The sequence below is a fragment of the Chenopodium album genome, chromosome 13, assembly GCF_948465745.1.
Source record: "Chenopodium album chromosome 13, dcCheAlbu1.1, whole genome shotgun sequence".
NCBI lineage: Eukaryota > Viridiplantae > Streptophyta > Magnoliopsida > Caryophyllales > Amaranthaceae > Chenopodium > Chenopodium album.
In genome coordinates, this window is record NC_137846.1 from 5823928 (window position 1) to 5845512 (window position 21585).

Below are 21585 nucleotides of genomic sequence, written 5' to 3' on the forward strand. Positions count from 1 at the left end.
CCGCGTCTACTCCCACATCCACACCCTCACCCACACCCTCTCCCTCACCTTAAGCCACCTCACCATCGCCCCATGTTCCCTGGATGGAAGGGGGCATTGCCACCATTGGCTGATTTGCCACCATTGCCTCCATTGCCTGCTGGCATAGATTGCAAGAATGAAGTAGGAAATTATCTTATTAATCATCCTCAAGGTTCATTGAGTAATGAATGTTGTTCGTTACTCAAAAACGACCCAAGTCCCCTAATCCAGAGCATCTACAACCAAGCATGTTCCGGTGGTGCCGCACCCACTCCTAGTGCCTAAGAAATAGTTTTAGTACTATTGATACGGTAGTTTTATTAAGAGTAGTATTTTTTATAATGCGTCATTAGGAACTTTAGAATGAAATAAATGTGGTAATCACATATTTAAATATGTACTGGTTAGCAGTATAGTTTATTTTTGATACCATCATTATTAATAAAATTTATTTATTTAGCTATTTATTCTTGTTGTTTTTTTTTTTAGAAAATATTCTTGTTGTTATTTTTGCGTAAAACCTTTGCAATTTTGTTTGTTTTTCCCTTGTGTCGTGTTCGATTTTCGGTTTGAATTTAGGTTAAATCCGATCCAATTTGAATATAATTTGGTTTTAAATTTTTCTATCCGATCCGATCCAAATTTCTCTCCCAATCTGATATAATCAGTATTTAAATTCGGTTATTTGGATATGTTTTGAAAATCTGAATTAAAATACGTTAAAATGTAGCATCTAATACAAAGTCTTAATATTAATACAAGTCTTCAAAATCATGATTAAAATAAATAGTTCATAGTTCAACATCAAGTCATTAATAAATGAATACAAAGTCAGAAAGTCTCCCTATTTATTTTTAACAGTAGTCAGTATGTGATTTTCTATTTTTTGGTTTTTTGTGTTTTAAAATTATACTTCCTCCGTTTCTTTTTAGTTGACACGTTTCTTTAGTCACGTTTATCAACGTACAACTTCAACCATTTATATATTTAATTACCGATAAATAAAAATTATAAAAATTTGATTTTAAAAAAATATAATCCAGACGAATCTAACAAGATCCTGCAAAGTCAAAACGTGTCAACTAAAAAAACGGAGGTAGTATGATATATGTCATATAATAAATAAAAAATTAGTCAAACTTATTGTAGTATGATATATGTCATATAATAAATAAAAAATTAGTCAAACTTATTAAAATCATGATAATTTTGAAAACTGACAATAGAAAAGTAAAAACACCTTTTTCTTGTTTCTTGTTCTGAAAACTGTAAACAAAAAACAATGCCAAACAAACTCTTAATTTTAAAATTTGGTTTTCGGTTTTATTCGGATTCAATAAGGGTCAATCCATTCCGAAAATCTGAATTTTTAAAAAATATTAATCTGATTGGATTGGATTTCGGTCATCATCTAAATTATGAACACCCCTAATCCAAACTCGGATCCAAGACATGATGAATTCAGGGCATGAATCTGCCAACCGATCAGAGTCAAAGTTTTTTGTTTTTGTTTTTGTTTTTACTTTTTTTTTTTTTTTTTTTTTTTTCTACTTCATATTAAAAAATTAGGCATTCTGACAGAAGGAATAAAAATTCTTGTTTTGTACTTAAATCGAATTATCATAAGTTTTTGATATTGAAATCTGGCTTATTATTTTGTTGTAATGTCAAAGTTAGATATTGAATCGATTAATCGAATACCAATCACCAAACCTAATAATCATATAATCATAACTAATATATAAAGCTAAACTTTTAGACAGGCGACGAGACATCGACACTTGGCGTTCCAACTTTTCGCCAAGTGTCGTGCCACGTAGGATAGAGTTATATAGAATTCAATTTGTAGGATAAAAAAGTTAGTTTAGAATTTTATTTTCAATCAAATTTAGATAGAATTTTAGGATAAAATTGTTAATTTAGAGTTTTATTTTTGATAAAGTACCAATATTTCATACGTACAAATTGAATTATAATTTTATTCAAAAAATAATTAAATTATAACTCTCATAAATTATCATATAAATTTATTTTCTATATCATAATATTTTTTTGGAGCTAAGGAATTAGTTCAAAATGTACCACATCCATTGTTTATAATATATTCTAATCAATTAAAATAATATACTTCACAATCTAATATAATTTTATTACTGTGTATAGACCTGTCAATCGGGTCGGGTCACGAGTCATTTCAGATAGGGTCATTATTTCAGGTTACGGGTCAAGAAATGTTTTTCACCAATATTATTATTATTAGTCATTACATGTCTACTACATAGTTTAAATCGTCACAAAAACACATCAATTCCTAACTAATTTTATATCAATGATATGTTTTAAAATTTGACATATAGATTAAAAATATATCTTAAAATTCAATAAACAACTCGGGCATCGCATGGGCACAAAACTAGTATCAATATATTCTAATGTCTTTAGCCCTTTATCTTTATAGTTTATACTAATCTTTCAAGCTAAATTTTTTAATAATACTGTATATTTTGTGGGATAAAAATTCTGGTTTTCTACTTATATGAACTATCATAAGTTTTCAATATTAAATTTGGCTTAATATTTTGTCAACACATACATGTAATATTAGAGTTAGACATACCAATAACCAAACTTAAAATTTATCTTAAACTATAGCAAATTAATTTCAATATCTAAAGAGTCCTTAGTTTATACAATCACTCCATAAAAATCTATATAAACCCCTTTACGTCAGGCTCTAGAAATTATACAAATCAACTCTCAAACCCTTTCGTTTTATTTTAGAATGCACAAAACAAAAACCCTACAAAAACAATGAAGACAATTATATTCATTGGTTTACTAGCTCTTTTCGTCGGAGGAACCTTTGCCCAAGAAGTGCAACCAGAGGTGTTCTTACACCCGCATGGGCCGCGCCTACTCCCACATCCTCACCACCCCCACCCCCACCCTAAGCCACCTCACCATCGCCCCTTGTTCCCTGGATGGAAAAGGGCATTGCCACCATTGGCTGATTTGCCACCAATATTCCCACCATTGCCTCCGTTGCCTGTTGGCATTGATTGCAAGAATGAAGTCGGAAATTATCTTATCAATCATCAACAAGGTTCTTTGAGTGATGAATGTTGTTCTTTACTCGAAAACAACCCGAGCCCTCTAGTCAAGAGCATTTACAACCAAGCATGCTCCGGTGGTGTTGCATCCCCTCCTAGTGCTTAGGAAGTTATTTTAGTACGTTATTAGCATTACAATAGTTTAATTATTGTCATTTATATTATGCAATAATAGTCATTAGGAACTTTAGATTAAAATAAGTGTGGTAATCACATATATAGATAGGTACTGGCAGTTCTAGTAGGTTCATTAATTTTGTAGTTTTGATATAATAAAGTTTATTTATGGATTACTCTTATAGTTATTATTACTCGTATTAATTTTGCATTTTTTTTTTTTTTTTTTTTTTTTTTGTTACGATGATCTTTTACGCGAATATCAGTGCTTTATAATTTTGGCCTAAATTGGTGTCTAAATCATGACGAAGTATCTACTCCAGCCAATATTCGAACCAATAGCTTAGGTTTTAAAATACAACTGTACATGCAACCATTATGATCATTGTAATATACTCCGGTACAACAATTCTACGGCAAATCATCGGTTGATACTAAAAGTTTAAAACATAGTGGCGTGTTGATCTGATTACTATGATTTTAATTACCATTACTAAATCAAACTTTGCAAGTATATAAATTTTATGGAACTCCAAATACTCTATAGTCTATACTAGTTTTGCTGAAGCAATGTCTAATGATACTCGTTTTCTTCACTTCTACTTGTAGCTTCTTTTACCAAGAAAGAGAAATTTTAGTGAAATTAGATTCCTTGTTGACCTTTTTTGATAGGAAAGAAAGTTGTGTAGAGACATGATAGAGTTATGAGAAAGAAAATTTTGAAAAGCTTAATTATATTGATGTGATTCCATGAGTATATATAGTACACGAGTAAGTAATATAATACGACTAGATACACTAGAGTACTTGTCTAGGTACATTAGCTAAGAATAAGGGATATCTTTGACTATCAACCTAAAGAGTAAATCAAAGGATTGCTAATTATAAACAATATCAATAAATATGATTTGATCAAATCCTTTACAAGACATTGGTATTATTAAAAAGAATAAAATAAAAATTATTTTGTTCGTATGTAGAAACGGATAGTAGACCATGTAGTGGGTGATATGGGGTAAAAGTGAGAATTCCCTTATCATACAAAAATAAAACAAAAGAATGATGATAATTATTATTTTTTAAAAAAAATCCTAACGGAAAAGTTAGAAGATATATCAAAAAATAGAGGGAATAATAAAAAAAATCTATGGACACGATATAATAGTAAGATTCTAGGTTTTTTTTTAATAGATAAGACTATATTAGTGTTTTCAAAATCATATATCTCTAAAGCAAAATATCTTGATTGATTTTTCTAAAAAACTATAGATATGATATTAATTCGAGGTGATAATTTGTAAGGATAGAAATTCTGATTTGTACATTAAACAAACTATTGTACTATGTAATAACGTAGTAGCTATAAGACTATAATATTAGAGTTTGAGTTTGAGTAAAATACAAATTCTAACAGCTTATAATATTACTATACCTAATAATATCAATCCCTAGAGAATCCTAAGCTTATACAAATACTCCTTAAAACACTATATAAAACCTCTTTATACCTCAACTTTAAAATCACACCAATCAACTTTCTAGCTCTATTGTGTATTATTGAGAAAAAACAAACCAAAACACAAAAAAGAAACCCTACAAAAACATGAAGACAATCATATTCATTGGTTTACTAGCTCTTTTCATAGGAGGAACCTTTGCCCAAGAAGTGCAACCTGAGGTGTTCCTACACCCGCACGGGCCGCGCCTACACCCGCACCCACACCCTCACTTTAAGCCACCTCACCATCGCCACATGTTCCCCGGATGGAAGGGGGCATTGCCTCCATTGGCTGATTTACCACCATTACCTCCATTGCCTGCGGGTATTGATTGCAAGAACGAAGTAGGAAATTATCTTATTAATCATCCTCAAGGTCCATTGAGTGATGAATGTTGTTCATTACTCGAAAACGACCCAAGTCCCCTAATCAAGAACATCTACAACCAAGCATGTTCCACTGGTGCTGCATCCCCTCCTAGCGCCCCTCCTAGCGCATAAGAAGTTATTAATAAAGTAACTAGTATGCAATAGTTTTATTATTATATTTTTATATAGGCGATTATAGTTATTAGGAACTTTAGAAATTAGAATAATATTTTTTTTTTTTTTGGTGAAAGAAATTAGAATAATATAATTGTGGTAATCACATATTTAGATATGTACTGAATTACGATAGTTCTGATCTCCTTAGGGAAATTATCAGTTTGCATGTTTTTATAGTACGTAGTAGTTCGTTTTTATATCATTAACTGAGTTTATGCGAAAGTTAATTAGTCACATTATTTTTTATTTATTTATTTTTATTTTGGCCATTTAATTATACGCAATAATTTGTTGTTACTCGTATTCCTACATTATATGCTTGGGTCAGTATAATTTTGGCCTAAAATTAATCATGACTAAGTATCTTTACAGTTTTAATTGGACAAAATTCAAGTTTAATTTGTTAATCCATACTCGAAACGAACAGATCAGGGTCACAAATATAATTTTTTAAAATTAGGTAATTGACAAATTTTTTTCTCTAGAAATATGCATTCCAAATAGTAACAAAATAATATATATCCAGGTACATGATCTATAACCCTACACAGCCAACCCAATATTAACCGATAACTGATTTGACCTATGATCTGAACTCGAACCTGCATTTGACCTATTAATCCAAAACTAGTTTAATTTGACCCGATAATTAACATTCCGAACACTAATTAACACTTGAACAAGTCATAGCTTGAAATGGTTTAGTACTCTGACACAACCTTTTATTGGCCCAACTCATGGTGACTTGTAAGTTGTAACTCGATCTTATTAGACTCTTTCTTGTCAACTCAACTAGTCATTGATCTTTTATACTCCCTCCGTTTCATAATGTTAGTATCGTATGTAATCAATCACATAAAATAAGAAAACAAATATATTTGGAATCTAACATTAAAGTACAACAGATTTCATAATTAGTTTACCTTATTTAATTTTTTTTGATTTTTCATTAGGAAAGCACAAGTCATAATTGTATAATTTATGGTAAAAATTTCCTTACTTAGAGTCATGCCATCAATCCACAATCAATTAATTCCAAAAAAAAATCAAGTTATAAATGAAATATATTCAATATGGGTAGATCTTTTTAAAACGCCCAAAATAATATATGGGACTAACATTATGAAACGGTGGGAGTAATACTATTTAAACCTCCTTTATACCTCAGTTTCAAAACCACACAAGTCAGCCTTTAAAACCTTTTGTCGAGAAATTAAAACAAGCCAAAACAAAAACCAAAACCCTACAAAAATAAATAAATAAATAATGAAGACAATTATATTCATTATTGGTTTAACTAGCTCTTTTCATAAGAGGAAACTTTGCCCAAGAAGTACAACATACAGGAGGTGTTCCTACACCCTCATCCACATCCACACCCACGAGAACACCTTAAGCCACCTCGCTACGGCCGCAACTTGATCCCCCACGGATGGAAGTGGTCATTGCATTGCCACCTTTAATTTGCCTGATGATTTACCACCATTGTCTGCTGGCATTGATTGCAAGGATGAAGTAGGAAATTATCTTATTAATCATCCTCAAGGTTCATTGAGTGCTGAATGTTGTTCCTTACTCGAAAACGACCCAAGTCCCCTAGTTAAGAGCATCTACAATCAAGCATGTTCCGGCGGTGCTGCATCCCCTCCTAGTGCTTAAGGAAACAACGATAGTAAAATAGTTTTATTTAATATCACTCCGTTTTAATTTTTTGTAATGAAAATTTTTTTAGGAACTTTAAAATGAAATTATTAATGTGGTAATATCTCTAATGTTTTTGCCCCTTTTGTACTTAAATACCATACGCATGTAATTCGGGAATCCAGCTATTATATTTAGGTATGAATGCATAAAATATCGGAGTTACGTTAAAGATGGAATCAAACCCTAATTCTAAAATTTATCTTTTTGTCTGTTCATTTATTCACAATACAACTCCTCTTTAAGGGGGCATTTGGTTCACATAATTAAGGTATAAGGTGTGGGTTTAGAATGGTTTAAACCCATACCTTATGTTTGTTTTATGATTTTAAGAGTTTCAAACCCATACCTCAAACCCCTAAAGTTGGGGTTTAGAAACTTTGGGGGGAGGTGGGTTTGGCTCATTCATTCTCATATTTTTAGGTATCAAATAAAAGAAAAAAATTGCATTTTATAAGCATACCAAATATATGGTATTAAGAATCAAGTTCCAAACCCATACCACTATGGTTTCATTCCCGATTCCAACCCCATATCAGTTTGCGAACCAAACGCCCCCTAAAAAAATTATATAAACCCCTTTAAAATGAATGCAACTAGCGCATAGCTGCTATTTGTTTGGAATGCATATAGGAGGGCTAATTGGTAAATTCATTTAATTTTGTGATTTTTTAATTGCTACCGTGGTATTTTTAATGTACTATTCTATTATACACAATGGCATTTTTAATGTACTATTATCCATGTATTTTATATTACTAGAGTTTGTTTTAGTAGTACTATTTATAGCCATTATAGGTAATAGTGGTACAATATTTGTACCACCAGAAGGAAAAAAAAAAAAATCACCACTTTTTTGTCTTATAGCTGCTAATGTAAATAACAGTTATACGCCAATGGTTAACCTCTAACCCTAAGAAAACATATTTTATCTTGGCACATAGCTCCTATGTGGTTTCAAAATATATAGGAGGGTAACATAGTCAAATGACATTCATAAAGCTATTTTTTTATGGTTATAGCCATATGTTTTTGTATAGTATTATGCATGTATATGATATTATTAAATTAATAAATTGTCTAAGTAGTACTATTATATCTCACAGTATTATAACATTTGATGTACAATTTACATACTTATTTGTACCTAGAAAAATATTTAACCACTACAACATTTAATAGTACGATGGTACTTTATACTCAAGTTAATATTTACAACTTAGCCATTCTATTTGTTTCGTGCTATGTGAAAATACTTCTCCAAGAAAACAAACCAAAAATCTGACAAAAAAAAAAAAAAAAAAAAAAAAAAAAAAAAACTTGTATATTCAATGGTTAGGAAAAACCTTTGCCCTAAAAATGGAAGGAGAAAGGTTCTTAAGCACTAGGAGAGGGTGCAGCACCACCGGAACATGCATGCTTGGTTGTAGATAATCTTGACTAATGGTCTAATCTAAGTAAGGGCATGTTCACATTTACTTAATTTCAGTTCAGTTCAGTTCAGCTCCAATCAGTTCGATCAGTTCAGTTCAGTTCAGCTCCAATCAGTTTAGTTCAGTTCAGTTCAGCTCCTAATTTCCCTCTCTCATAAAATATTCATTTTAGCTTAGTTCAGTTCAGTTCAGTTCAGCTCCAATCACTTCAGTTCAGTTCAGCTCAGTTAAGTAAATGTGAACAGACCCTAATTCGGTTGTTTTTGAATAATAATTAATAATAGAGTTTAGTTTTTTTTAAAGGATAATTTCATAAATAATATTTATAGATTTCTAAACCAGAGATTTAGAGGAAATAGCATAACTTTTGCACTATAATCATAACTTTTCTATATTTTCTGTACAGCTCATACTTCATTGCTTTAAATTTGAACTGCCGATGTTTTAATTACATATAGAGTTGATGACAAGACTCAATTGAATTAAAGATTTAGTGTTGGAAATAATTTAATTTCTGAATAAAGTAGACTTTTCAACCTAAATGGCCCGAAACAACTGAAACCCAAGGTAGAAGAAAATATAAAGAACATAAAGAGAAAAAGGGAGAAGAGAAGGCGAGGAATAGAGTTTACTTAAGTTTAATCTTTTATCCATGCTTTTGTTTGCCGATCTGATATTATACATACACAATAATTTAATCTTTTGTAACAAATTACTTTCTTGTGTAAGTCATACAACAATTTTGTTCGACATATTCAAGTGAGGTAGTTAATAAAAATTGCTTTTTTTTGGTGTTTAGAGAACTACAAAGACAATACTCACAAGCAGGGGCGGATTATTTAAGGGGCTCAGTGGGGCTTGGCCCCTGTTGGATTTGGGAATTTTTTTTGTAGCAAAATGGAGTAAAAGGCTGATATTTGCATGCGCTTAGTCCAATAAGAATGGCCCAATAAATACAACAAGCTAAGTCTCTTTTTATTCGCCTAGGAAAGCAACCCAATTCCCAAATAATTAAAGTCTGACAACCCACAACCCCATGTCCCCCCCACCCCCACCCTGCTACGGTTACATTTAATATAATTAAGCACTTTTTCCAAATTACATGTCAAAATAGCAATTGTTGGCTAAAACCAAACAAATTATCAATATACGGTAATTCGATTGTTTTTTGGTGCAATCAAATTGGTAAGTTACTTTGATTAGTTTTTAGCCAAAAATATTTTATACCCCTTACCATCTATTACAAATTCATATTAAATTTATTAATAATTTTTATAAGCTTATTATATTATATTTTTTTTAAGACATGCATATTGCATACAATTATGTTAGAAAATTTTGGCCCCTGAAACAAAAACCGTCAAGATCCGCCACTGCTCACAAGTCTTTATATTAGCCTAAAATTGGAACCCCTAAAACATGACAAGCTAAGGTCGTAGCTAGTACTAGAAAAGTAGTAATTCGTAATGGATTGCTTGTCGTATAAATTGATTTTAACTAATTTATGCAACATTTATCATGGTATGGGGTACTAGTACAACATTATAATTTATAAACTAAAATTTCAATTGTAGTTGATAAATTTCGAAATTTCAAAGCACCGAAAATGTAGTAATATACAATATATAGACGTAAAAAGTAGGTGTCATGAATAAATTCATGGACCTACAAACTATATCACTCAAGAGCAAATGATGGACGTTAATTAAATATGTATGGTACACATATATAATTACATTCTTCGTATATTTATACTTACGTTACTATGTTAGCACCAAAAAGGCAAAAACATATATCTATATATATACATGATGACTACAGGAGTTACTAAATAAAGTTATAAAATAGCAAGCATTTAATAGAGGGACTTAATAATAGAGTTAAGCTAGTAGGTTGTATTAGTAATACTGTTGAAGCTAATTAATCTTGTTTGTCTTTAGCATTATTGCCCGAGGCTTGAGGGCATTGCATTATAGTTAAATTATTCTAATTATAAATCTGAGAGTATATTTTTGGGGTATACATATATATTTTCCGTTCCAATTTGATCGGATGTCTCTGAAAAGACGTGTGTATATGTAAGAATATTGATGATTGGTCTTGACAATGGTTCGGTTTGGTGGTGTGCCAATGTGAGAGAACATACAATTTTGTTTCTTAACAAACTTTTTTTAATGTATTGTTTAACGACTACATCATTCACCTACTTTAACTTGATTAATTGTTTAGTCTTTAAAAGCGATGTGAAACATTTGTGTAGCATTGTGAGTTACATTAAACAGAACTTCACCTTTATTATCGCTACCATTTATTGATTTTGGATTTTTTATTATTTTATTTTAATGTATGCTAAAAGTATGATTTAGGTCCAAAACTATATATGTTTGATTGTAATTAAGTAAGTCATTTACATTTCAAGTGCGGGTTATTAATACAATGTGGTTTCATGTCGTTTTTAAAGAGGGATTGATGTGTCGTGAAAATATATATTTTAGGCAAACTAATTTAGCGAAAAAACGTCGTATTCAATTCTTCACTTCTAGAGATTATCGGCTAATTAATAAAAATAGACATGCCAACAACTATAATTACTGCTCTGTTACTAAGATCGATAGTGAGATTAAGATGAAATAAATGTTTGCGTTAGGCGCCGGCTTTCTTGATACATATATTGATCACTATTAATTATCAAAAAGTCATTTCTTAAAAGTATAGAACTATTCATTTACATTGATCCTAGGTGAATTAGGTAAATGGAGTACGGAGTACATTACATTACATATATTACGGAGTACGGAGTATGAAATAAGGAGTACTACTATCTTATTCCACTCCTTTCGATTGGAAATATCAAATAATATTAAAGAAAAAGACAAGAACCGCATATAAAAAGCTAAAAATAGAGATAACTAGATGAAGCCTGTGCGATGCACGGTTTGTTTGAATTTTTTAAAACAATTTTTTTAAAAAACTCCCCTTTATATATATATATATATATATATATATATATATATATATATATATATATATATATATATATATATATATATATATATATATATATTAGATTGACAATAAATAAGCATATATTACACCGATTTACTCGTAAATTGTCGATAAAGTTTTCTAACTTAATTAAAAAAAAAAAAAAGTATATTATATGCTTATATGCTTATAGCATTACCCTAATATTAATACGTCATTCTTGCATATAATGTCTTATGGTAATACTTGCGCCGTTTCACAAAAATTGTACTTCATAGTATAATATTAGAATTAGGCTTCTAATAAAGGGATGGAAGTAGTAATATTAGACGTATAGACTAAATACAAAGTACTCCATAGTATAATTATAAATTATAATAGTACATAGTACATACTACACTACTACGTATTACTATTTTCAAAAAAGATGGCAACTTCTTCTACTCCGAATAACACTGTAAAATAAATGATACTTCGTAGTAATCATAAATTAAGGACCTGTCTTCAACTTAATTTCATTTCAGATCAGTTTCTAATTTTTTTTTTCTCATAAATAATTCAGTTCAACTTAGTTCAATACAATTCACTAAATCAGAATAGACATTAAATAACTTGGAATGAATCTAACAAAATTGTTAAAAGTCTTAAAACACAAGACTTACCAAATCTTAAATGCTCATCAATCGAAAAAAAGGAGTCAAACGTTACAGTTAAACGAAAAATGGAATAAGTATGAGACTATTATTAACCCTCAAACATTTATGATTGATTTTAAGATGGAGGAAAAAACTACTCTCTCAATTAATAGTAGCCTCCAACTCTTCATCCCCAACCTTGACTTGAAATCAAGTTTTGAATTTTTTGGTCAAGAACTATCCGCTGAATATGTATTTTTGCCAACATTTTTGTAAAGAAAAAAAAAAAAAATAAAAAAAAAAAAATATTTGAGGTTTGCCAACATCTATCCCCTGATTTTTTTTTATTATTTTTTTTTTTCAATAAAAATTACGGCTAATTTTATAAGTAACACTATCTATTGTGTTTTCCGGCTAGCAAATGCAGCCCATTTTTCATGTTTTCTCCAAATTTGTTATATCTCTCGTATTTATAAGGAAAAATTGATAAGAATCATATACATGATTTTTAAGTGATCTTTAAAAAATAAAATAATTTTTTGATTATTCCAAAATAATAACCGAATGCCACTTTTGGGGGCACTATTTGCCTTTAATAAAATAAAAAATCCAATAACCTATTTATCGGGGTAAGTATGTATAACATGCTAAAAGTCATATAATTTTTGACAAGTTTTCCTATTTATTACTTTCAACCTTCATTTCTCATCTTCATTTCACAAAAAAAAACATCCAAAACATCGAATATCAATTGCACAACCTATTGAAAACTTAGATGTTATGGATGATAATGCAATTTTGTAAAAGTAAGGATAAAATTCCCAAAATTCCACTATTTTTCCCTCGAAATCCCATAAATAATTACTACCACTCTTCTTAAAATTACAAAAATACCTCTAAGACAGCGTCTCTCAGTGGATCACCTAAGCAATCCACACGAAATTAGGATATTAAAAATAAAAAAAATAAAAATAAAAATAAAAAACTTGATAAGGACCTATAAGTTGAGTAACTATTTTTTTTTAAAAAATTTAGAGACTAGAAATAAACACAAAAGGTGATTCTGTAAACTTGATTTGATCTCACATCTTGATTCTTGATTACCACATAAAACTCGAACCAACTGAGAGTGAGGTGTAGCTAAATTGGTAGACCTCCTTTCCCGGTTAAAAAAAATCTCAATCCTAATCACCCGGCCTTGTAGCTCTCCCCACGCCAAAAAATCTCATTCTAGATGGATGGAATAGCTAATAGTCAAATAATAAGAATAGTCCACTCAACTCAAAAAAAAACCGCGAATCACCTTTCTCCTCAGTAACTATTTCTCCCCAAAATCTCAACCTTAAAACCTTTCCAACTTTCATGATGTACGAATATTACCCATTAAAGTATGATCATTTTCATCCTCATCAACTACAATATACTTTTCCCAAGTACAATTTTCCACCCTTTTTCTCTCTCCTCTACCTTTATATATTGAGAATGACTCCTGGGTTTGATGGGTATTGGGGAGCTATATCACATTCTTTAAATCCTCTGTTTTTTGTTGAACAAAATTATCAAAAAAGATGGGATTTTTTAGGAGTGAAAGTGTGATTTATAAGCCTGTTGATGAGGTTGATCTTGGTCCTGAGAGTGATGAAGTTTATATTAGTCCCATTGTTAAAGGTTTGTTTAATTGTTCTTGTTTTGTCAATGCCCACCAGGTGTTTGATGATATGTTTGTTCTTTTATTTTTTTTTATTATGTGACATTTATTGGTTGATATGATATTGGTTGGTTGAAATCAATTTTGGGATTTAGTTGAATGGTATAGATGGAGTATTTGCATAATGCCAATTGGGTTTAGCCCCTAAACTTTAATTACTAGTAATTATTTATGTGATGTTAATTAATAAGCATGAGTAAAAGAAAACTTGAGTGTCAATGAATATTATGGGAAAGTAAGCAAGATTATTAAGTATATGGTAAGGATAATTGTGAAAAAAATTAGCTATGGTAAAAAGATAATGACTTAGAATCCTTTAATTATTTAATCAATTTAAGCATTAGGGTGATTATTCTATTTGTAAATGGAAGGCATACTTGGATTGAGGGACAATGAAATAAAAACTCAAAGTAAGGGGAATGAATATGAAGTTAGTTTTGATAGAAGTAGAAGGGGTGATGCAGTTATGATGCAGGGAGGAAGGATGGAAAATATTACCCTTGTTTGGGAGTAATACATTACTTTATTGAAATAGTAATAAGTATTACCTCCAGAATGAACATAATAGATAGTATCCCAGATTTCTCCCTCACATAATCAATTAATCACTACATCAGCCTATCTACCTTAACCTTCATCCACCTTCAATCTCCTTAAAATTCTTCTATTTCCTCATAAATACATTATTCCCAATCCAAGCATGCTCAAAGAATGGTAAAAGCAATATGAGATTTAGGGTGTGAGGGTGTATCTTACGAGCCCATTGATGAGGTTGATCTACGACGTGACAGTGATGATGTTTATATGTTAACCCTCGGTATCAAATGGCTCTTGTGGTTTCATAAATCCCTCCTGGTATATTGATTATGTTTTTGTTTGTTTCTTTTAATTGTTTTGCTTTTATAAAATGAATTCTGAAAAATGAGTAGTAAAAAGGCTCGAATTTGGTTTTGGTTTTGGTTGATCTTAATAAGGAGTATTTTTTGTGCATGTCAACATCGATTTTATGTTTGTTTGGGCATTTTGGGCTGGGTTTATCAATTTTGTCAGATTTTTTGTTCACAAAGTTTTGTGACAATGAAAGAGATAAATGTAAGCATGTAACTGATTCCTGAATCTTGAATTCTGGGTTGAGAATTTATGAGAAGTAACATGTTGATAACAGTAAAGATTAAGCGATCATTAATTGTAGTCGTCACTAAATTTTCCTTGTTGTGCTCAGCTCCACGTATGGCAGGAATATTGGTCAAACTCTTTGTTTGGATTCTGGAGTGCAGGATAGTTGGAATGATGTTGCTGTATTTCCTCAAGAAAGACAACTTGATTCATAAGGTACTTAAAACTTTGGCCACTTCTTGTTTGATAATGCTATTACATACCAATAGGCATAGCAAAAAAGATGATAATAGCTGTAAAAAGCTTCTCAAAACAATATGTCTTCAAATACATTTATGTAGATGAGAAAAACCTTTAATGTTATAATTTGTTTCTTACTAATATAAGTTCTGCAGCTTGTTTCATATGCTGAGTTGGAAGAGTCACCTGTATATGTCCCATTACATCCTTCTGAAGGTATTACCCTGCTCAGGAACACTTCATTTAGGCGTTACTATTAACTATAAAGCTCATTTGACCGTGCTCTGGAAAAATTTCTACTTTCCTGCTTTCATATTTTTCAATCAATTCAGTATATCAACTCCTTTAGATATGAATTTATATGCAGTATAAAAACACATTTGAGTAATCATCTTCAGATCCCCCAGAGCAAGAAGTGCAATGCATCAAATCTAACAGTAATCCATGTGAAAGAGTACAAGAGGTGCTAGAATGCCTGCCTTCTTCTTCAGGAAGTATTTCAAGTGGTACAAATCCTTGGTTTCGACGCTGGACAATAATGGACTACTCAGAAGCCTACAGATCTGGAGTGCTGACTCCAAGCATGGTATAACTTTGCTGTTAATATTTATGGAGTGCTTATATGTCGTTTCTTTGGCTGTAACCTTATATGTGTGAAATTTTATTGCATTTCTTCCTTTTTTTTCTTCTTTTTTTTATTTTTTTTTATTTTTTTTTTATTTTATTTATTTTTTTCTTTTTTTATTTTTTATTTTTAAGTTTGGGAGGTGTACTTCCCCTTTCAATGTTAAAGTACCTTATTTTAATTCTTATCCTTTCTAGCTAGTTATAATATGTATTCATTCATGTGTATGCATACCATCTTTTACTTTTGTCCAACAATCAGAAATGTGTCTGTTTTTGGATGTATGTCACATTTCAAGGGAACAAGTGGTTGAAGTGCTTCTTTTAGTTTGTTTGCAGGTGGCCAAGCGATTTATTAGAGCTGTCGGACAATCATCTAATACTAAATGCAATATGTCGTTTTTTATTAGTTGTGATGCCAAAAATATTTTGGAGCAAGCTGCTGAGTCTACTCTTCGTCATAATAAAGGTACTAGAGTTATGAGATAAAGTAGTTCTTTTATTTCACATATTCCCACAATACTAAAAATCATGTTTCCTGTAATCCTTTGAGCAACTGTACTGATGACAATGAATGAACTGCTTGAGTGTGTACGTGCTACCGTTAGTTCAGTGTCCTCACATTAGTACAGATCAATCAACGGATCTTTTGATTTTCCTTTAACCTGAAAATCAGTAGCATTTTTTTCTTCCCTTTTTTGTAATACGATTATACGAAGTATATAACGATGTGCCTCACTTGTTCTCCTCGTGGTCAAAACGTCTTGCAGGAGAACCACTCTCTGTGCTGGATGGAGTGCCAATAGCCATCAAAGATGAAATAGACTGCAACCCTTATCCAACTACAGGTATGCTTATTTCCATAGTTTCTAAGTTCCTTTACTAAAACATAAAGCATTCTTGTGATTATAGTTTGTGGAAAATACTCTACATTTTTTTGTTATCTCTTTTAGGAGGTACAAAATGGTTGCACAAGTTTAGATCCTGCGAAAATGATGCTTGTTGTGTTGAGCGTCTGAGATCATGTGGTGCGTTACTTGTTGGGAAAACCAACATGCATGAGCTTGGTGCTGGGACAAGTGGAATAAATCCCCACTACGGGTAGTTTGCCTTTCCTCATCTATAATCACATATATATTCTCTCTATATTTATCCAAAGATCAAGGAAAACTGTGTAGGAAAAAAGGGGCTGTGTAGAATACTGTTAGTTTGATGCAGTTCTGCAGAGAAAACTTGTTGTACCATAAATATTTTATAATTGAGTTTCTTTTTTTTTTTCCCTCTTCCTTGATTGCTGTAGGGTAACTCGAAATCCTTACAACACCAGTCGGATAGCTGGTGGATCTTCTAGTGGCTCTGCTGCCGTTGTTTCTGCAGGATTATGTCCTGTTGCACTTGGTGTTGATGGCGGCGGTAAATATAATATCATATTGATGCATCACATTAAATGCTCTTGTACTCAAATTGACAAGTACTGAATACTTGGCAACATATTAATGCAGGCTCAGTCCGTATGCCTGCAGCTCTCTGTGGTGTTGTTGGTTTCAAGCCAACTTTTGGACGTGTTCCTCATACAGGGTGAGTACTATGTTCCTGAAATTCATCATCATCCGGGGAAAAAAAGGATTTATCTTTGTCATTCTTTTGCTGTATTATTTTGTTTTTTCTTGACAATATGAGGTCCAAAATGAGTCATTTCTTATTTTGTTTATAGCGTACTTCCTCTTAACTGGACAGTTGGGATGGTTGGAATTCTATCTGGTACAGTTGAAGATGCTTTAATAACGTAAGCATTCCTTTGCTACGTTCTCAAGTACTTACTCTCTTCATATGGGCTAATATCGCTAATAATCATGGGCTTTGATTTCAGTTATGCAGCTATTAGTGGTCAACTCCTCTCAGATCAGCCTACATTTTTGGCGGTAATGTTGCTTTAACTCATAAGATAAGTATAAGTTACAAGAATACAATTCACACTTCAGTGTAATACACAATCCAGCATAAAGTTTTTTCGCCATGAAATTTTTGAAGAGGAAGAGAAATCAGTGAATGACTAGAATTGCTTTGTAGGAGATTGTCAAAATAAGAGTATGACAATCATGCTTCACCAAGAAAGGATAAACTTTTTAACCAAAAAAAAAGGGAAAAACTTAGCCACCATTAAAACCTAAGAATATAATATGTTTTCCTAATGACATAATAGCATTATGTTAGTTTTAGTGGAAGGCCCTCAAATAACACAAAATGGCTCAGTGGTTTTACTTCAGTAATTATTAGTGTTTTCTGCTCCTTTTGCTCACTTCTAGAAACACAGTCTGCAATGAATACTTTTCCTTTGTCTAGGTTTGATCTTCTGCTTATAAGAATTGTCCCATAAAATTTCTAGTAGAAAGAGTCTGATCGCTAACCTTGTTTGACACTGAAAGTTGCCTTTTATTCTAAGCTTATCAAGTCGATCTGTTGCTTGATAGCGAAAAGTTACCCCTCTAATCTTCATTTCTTTCTCTTAAGTAACAATGTAAAATGCTGTATATTGGTATTGGTATTGCCATTTTTGTCCTTTGACCACTTGTTGATGCACAATAGTATGGATTATATGTTGATTGTAGACGTGGTGTTGTGATCTTACCAGCCTAAAGTGAAATTGCCTCTGCTGAGACCAAAGACATCAATTGGTGATATCAAAATGGCGAGATATGGAAAGGTTTGTAGTTCATCTGACCTTCTATGTGCTACACATCAAATAAATTTTGCTGTAGAATCCTTTCACAGTCAACCATTCTAATGATTCTTTAACTTCTTTATTTAATTCTCCTGGCATAGTGGTTCGATGACTGTCACTCTGATATCAAGCTTTGTTGCTCCCACGCTCTTGATAAGCTTCGAAAGTGTTATGGATGGGAGGTAATAGATTCATTCCCGGCAATTCTGTGAATGATATGCTATATATAACCTAGTGCTTACTTTTGTATGCTGGAGACCCTTTATATAACAAAGACCCACCATGAATTCAAGAATTTTAGTAGGAAAGAATGGAATGGATTGAAAATTTTCAATATGGTCCTGTTAAAGTTTGTTTCCTTCATTTTCCTAGACTGTAGAGGTGACAATACCAGATATAGAAACAATGCGACTAGCACACTATACAACAATTGGTTCTGAGTGTACTGCTGCACTTGACCATCTTCGGCAGAAACTGTAAGTTCTGCCATGCCAGATTGCCAGCGCCTTTTTTTGTCAAGTGTTCTTCAGATTAATATGCTTGGCTGACTAGCTCTTTTTGTAATGTAGTAGGAACTCCTCGGAAATTGGATGGGATGTACGAGTGGCACTTTCTATTTATGGTGCCTTCAATGGCATGGAGTATATTAAATCTCAGAAAATCAGGTGATTCTTGTGCATTTGGCTTAATGACTATAAATGGTCTGAACAAATGTGGTGGGATTACCTGTTCACAGATGAAGAATAAATGTGTCTTGTACATGTTAAATTTACATTCTTCTGTACTCCTGCTCCTGCCAATGAAGTGATTTCTGAACACAACACAAAGCACATGAACTAAATCTACTAATTTTGTTTTGTTGTTGCAGTTCAAATACTCCTCACTTGTGGTTTCCCTGATTCTATGCATTAAATCTTTTTATGCTTGAACATATGCAGTAGGTTTCTTTTTCTTTGGGAGGAAGAGGTTGTGGAGGGAGGGGATTAGTGTCGACTCGGTGTAATTTATCTTCTGTCATTTGTCTGCAGGCACCGACAGATGCTTTTACATAACAAAATATTTTCGAAAGCAGATGTTATTGTTACTCCGACAACTGGGTATTGTTTTGCTATGCATCCTACTCTCTCATTAATGTTTTGGGCCTTGGTCACAGATGTGTCTAATGCCAAATTGAGTACCTTTTTCTATCTGTGATCATTAATGGTCTGCTACCTCATACGTCAAAACAATTTATTTCTTTTTTAGAAGTTAGTTTATACAGTACTATCAGCTACAGTAATGTGTCCCAATGTTATGCCAGTGTTACTGCTTACCTGATCAAGGATGATGCTTTAAAAACCGGTGAACTCGATTACATAAATGGAGGTACACATGTTAAAGCACTTCTGTATCTTCCAAGTGTTTGAAGCTTTAGATCTTCAGGCATACTTTGTAATGAATGTAAATAAGTCATCTTCAATATACTTTGTTTTTTCCAGCTGCACTGGTACGCTATCAAATAGCAGGAAATTTTCTTGGCCTTCCTGCAGTTACTGTACCGGTGAGTATAATATATTTTTTCCTTTTGCATTCACTGCTTGAAAGTGAAACTGTGGTCAATCCTTTCAGTCTTAGCTAACAATTTTCAATTACTGTTCTAGATTGGATATGATGCAGAAGGATTGCCTATTGGCCTGCAATTTATCGGAAAACCATGGGCTGAAGCAACATTAATTCACATAGCATCTGCTGTCCAGGTAAACCTTCCTGTTTCTAAGAAGCTTCTTTAAGAACTGTTATATTTTCTCGAAATGCTAGTTTCAATCAAATAGACATTCCCCCTTGTCAATCAAGTAGTCACAGTGTGGTCTCTACCCTTTCATAAGAAAGATATGACCATTATTTTACTGAAACACCTATATAATCCTTCCCATTTTCTCTCGACCTCTGCATTTAGATGGGGTTATGCTTGGAATTTATCATATGTATTTCAACTTGGGAATGTGACAACTTGCTGCTGTACTTTTTTAAATGATGAAAAATTGTATAAGCTTCCCACTGTTTCTGATGTTTACTAACTTTACTTGTTTCATCAGGCTTTGTGCATCTTAGACTACAAGAAGCCAGCAGTTTTCTATGATCTGTTCAACAGTTCAAATCAATATGATCAGAACTGACCATTATTGAGAGCAATGTAAATTAGATTTGGTATATATTAAAGGGGTGTCTGAATGTCTGATCTTCAGATATACTGCCGCACGTCAGAGTTGAAAACAAATCTGTACCGCGAGGCTATATTTAATTACTGTTGAAATATGATTGTTTAGTGATTATAGTTGAAACTGTAATATGTTCAATTTAATACAATCTGTTTGGCTTGCATTATTTATGTTATGCTTTGAACAATCTCCAGATCTACTGTGCCCAACATAATGAAAGTTGGAAATCATGAATCATGATTTTATTTTGTAACACTCGACAGTTGATAAAAAATACGGCTACAATGATTTACGGTTAATAAACATATGAATATGGTAGAACTTGAACCTAAAACATTACCCCGTACTATGTTCACTTGTTAGTCATGTTCATGAGTATTTGTGCCTAATTGTCCCAAGGAGCCACAAGTATTTTAGATTTATAAGGTCTATATTGTGCTATTGACACGTTGTTTATCTAGCAAATCACAACTCATAATTTAAAGGGGGTAATCCAACTCGGCTACTCCAAACATATTAGATTGGAGTTGCAATGTCCAAAAACAGTTTTATAGAAAGATAATCTCCTTTTTGGTTTGAGAAATTTTATTTTGCTTACAATATGTAGCATATACTTTATATCTATCAACAACCAATTCATGTGAACTTACCCTTTTCCCCTATGATACTTTAAACTCGTGACAAAAGACACTATTATACCTCAAGTCCTCTAAAATATACGCGTGGTGCAAATGATAAGATTAAAGAAACAAAGGGTATGCAAAGTAGGAGTATGCAGAATTTGGCTTGATCTTCAATGACTCATAACAATCTCTGCTTCAAGTAGTGGTTTTGTTTTGAACATAAAAAAACTCTCACTTTATGAAAAGAGATTATAACTTAAAGTATAATTTTTACCTTGAATTGTACAAAAAAAACAAGAGTGAATCTC

At 31.9% G+C, this 21585-nt stretch overlaps 1 protein-coding gene across 7 annotated transcripts; it reads left to right on the plus strand.

Moving 5' to 3' along the window:
• The first annotated feature begins 13404 nt into the window (after nt 1–13404).
• On the plus strand, nt 13405–20841 carry LOC145574392 (fatty acid amide hydrolase-like). Of its 7 annotated transcripts, none has more exons than XM_081632172.1 (20): nt 13420–13714; nt 14977–15086; nt 15266–15326; nt 15509–15696; nt 16074–16203; nt 16505–16582; nt 16688–16835; nt 17035–17147; nt 17237–17312; nt 17449–17520; nt 17605–17656; nt 18367–18438; nt 18558–18638; nt 18829–18932; nt 19029–19121; nt 19485–19553; nt 19757–19821; nt 19935–19996; nt 20097–20192; nt 20532–20841. In XM_081632172.1, exons 1-20 carry the CDS (start codon nt 13615–13617, stop codon nt 20610–20612), a joined length of 1851 nt encoding a protein of 616 aa, XP_081488298.1. In that variant the 5' UTR covers nt 13420–13614; the 3' UTR covers nt 20613–20841. The 7 variants fall into 7 exon arrangements, 5 of the variants coding, with proteins under 5 accessions (XP_081488301.1, XP_081488298.1, XP_081488297.1 ...); XM_081632171.1 differs by having other exon boundaries at nt 13427–13714; nt 19026–19121; XM_081632174.1 differs by lacking the exon at nt 13420–13714 and having other exon boundaries at nt 15016–15086; nt 15478–15696; nt 16063–16203; nt 19026–19121.
• Nucleotides 20842–21585: the final 744 nt, after the last annotated feature.

Excerpts from the sequence above, each read along its gene's own strand:
- LOC145574392 (XM_081632171.1), top strand. The coding sequence starts at position 13,615 with ATGGGATTTTTTAGGAGTGAAAGTGTGATTTATAAGCCTGTTGATGAG. Across the intron at positions 13,715-14,976 it reads TATTAGTCCCATTGTTAAAG|CTCCACGTATGGCAGGAATA; the intron begins GTTTGTTTAATT and ends TGTTGTGCTCAG. Across the intron at positions 19,122-19,484 it reads ATTAAATCTCAGAAAATCAG|GCACCGACAGATGCTTTTAC; the intron begins GTGATTCTTGTG and ends ATTTGTCTGCAG.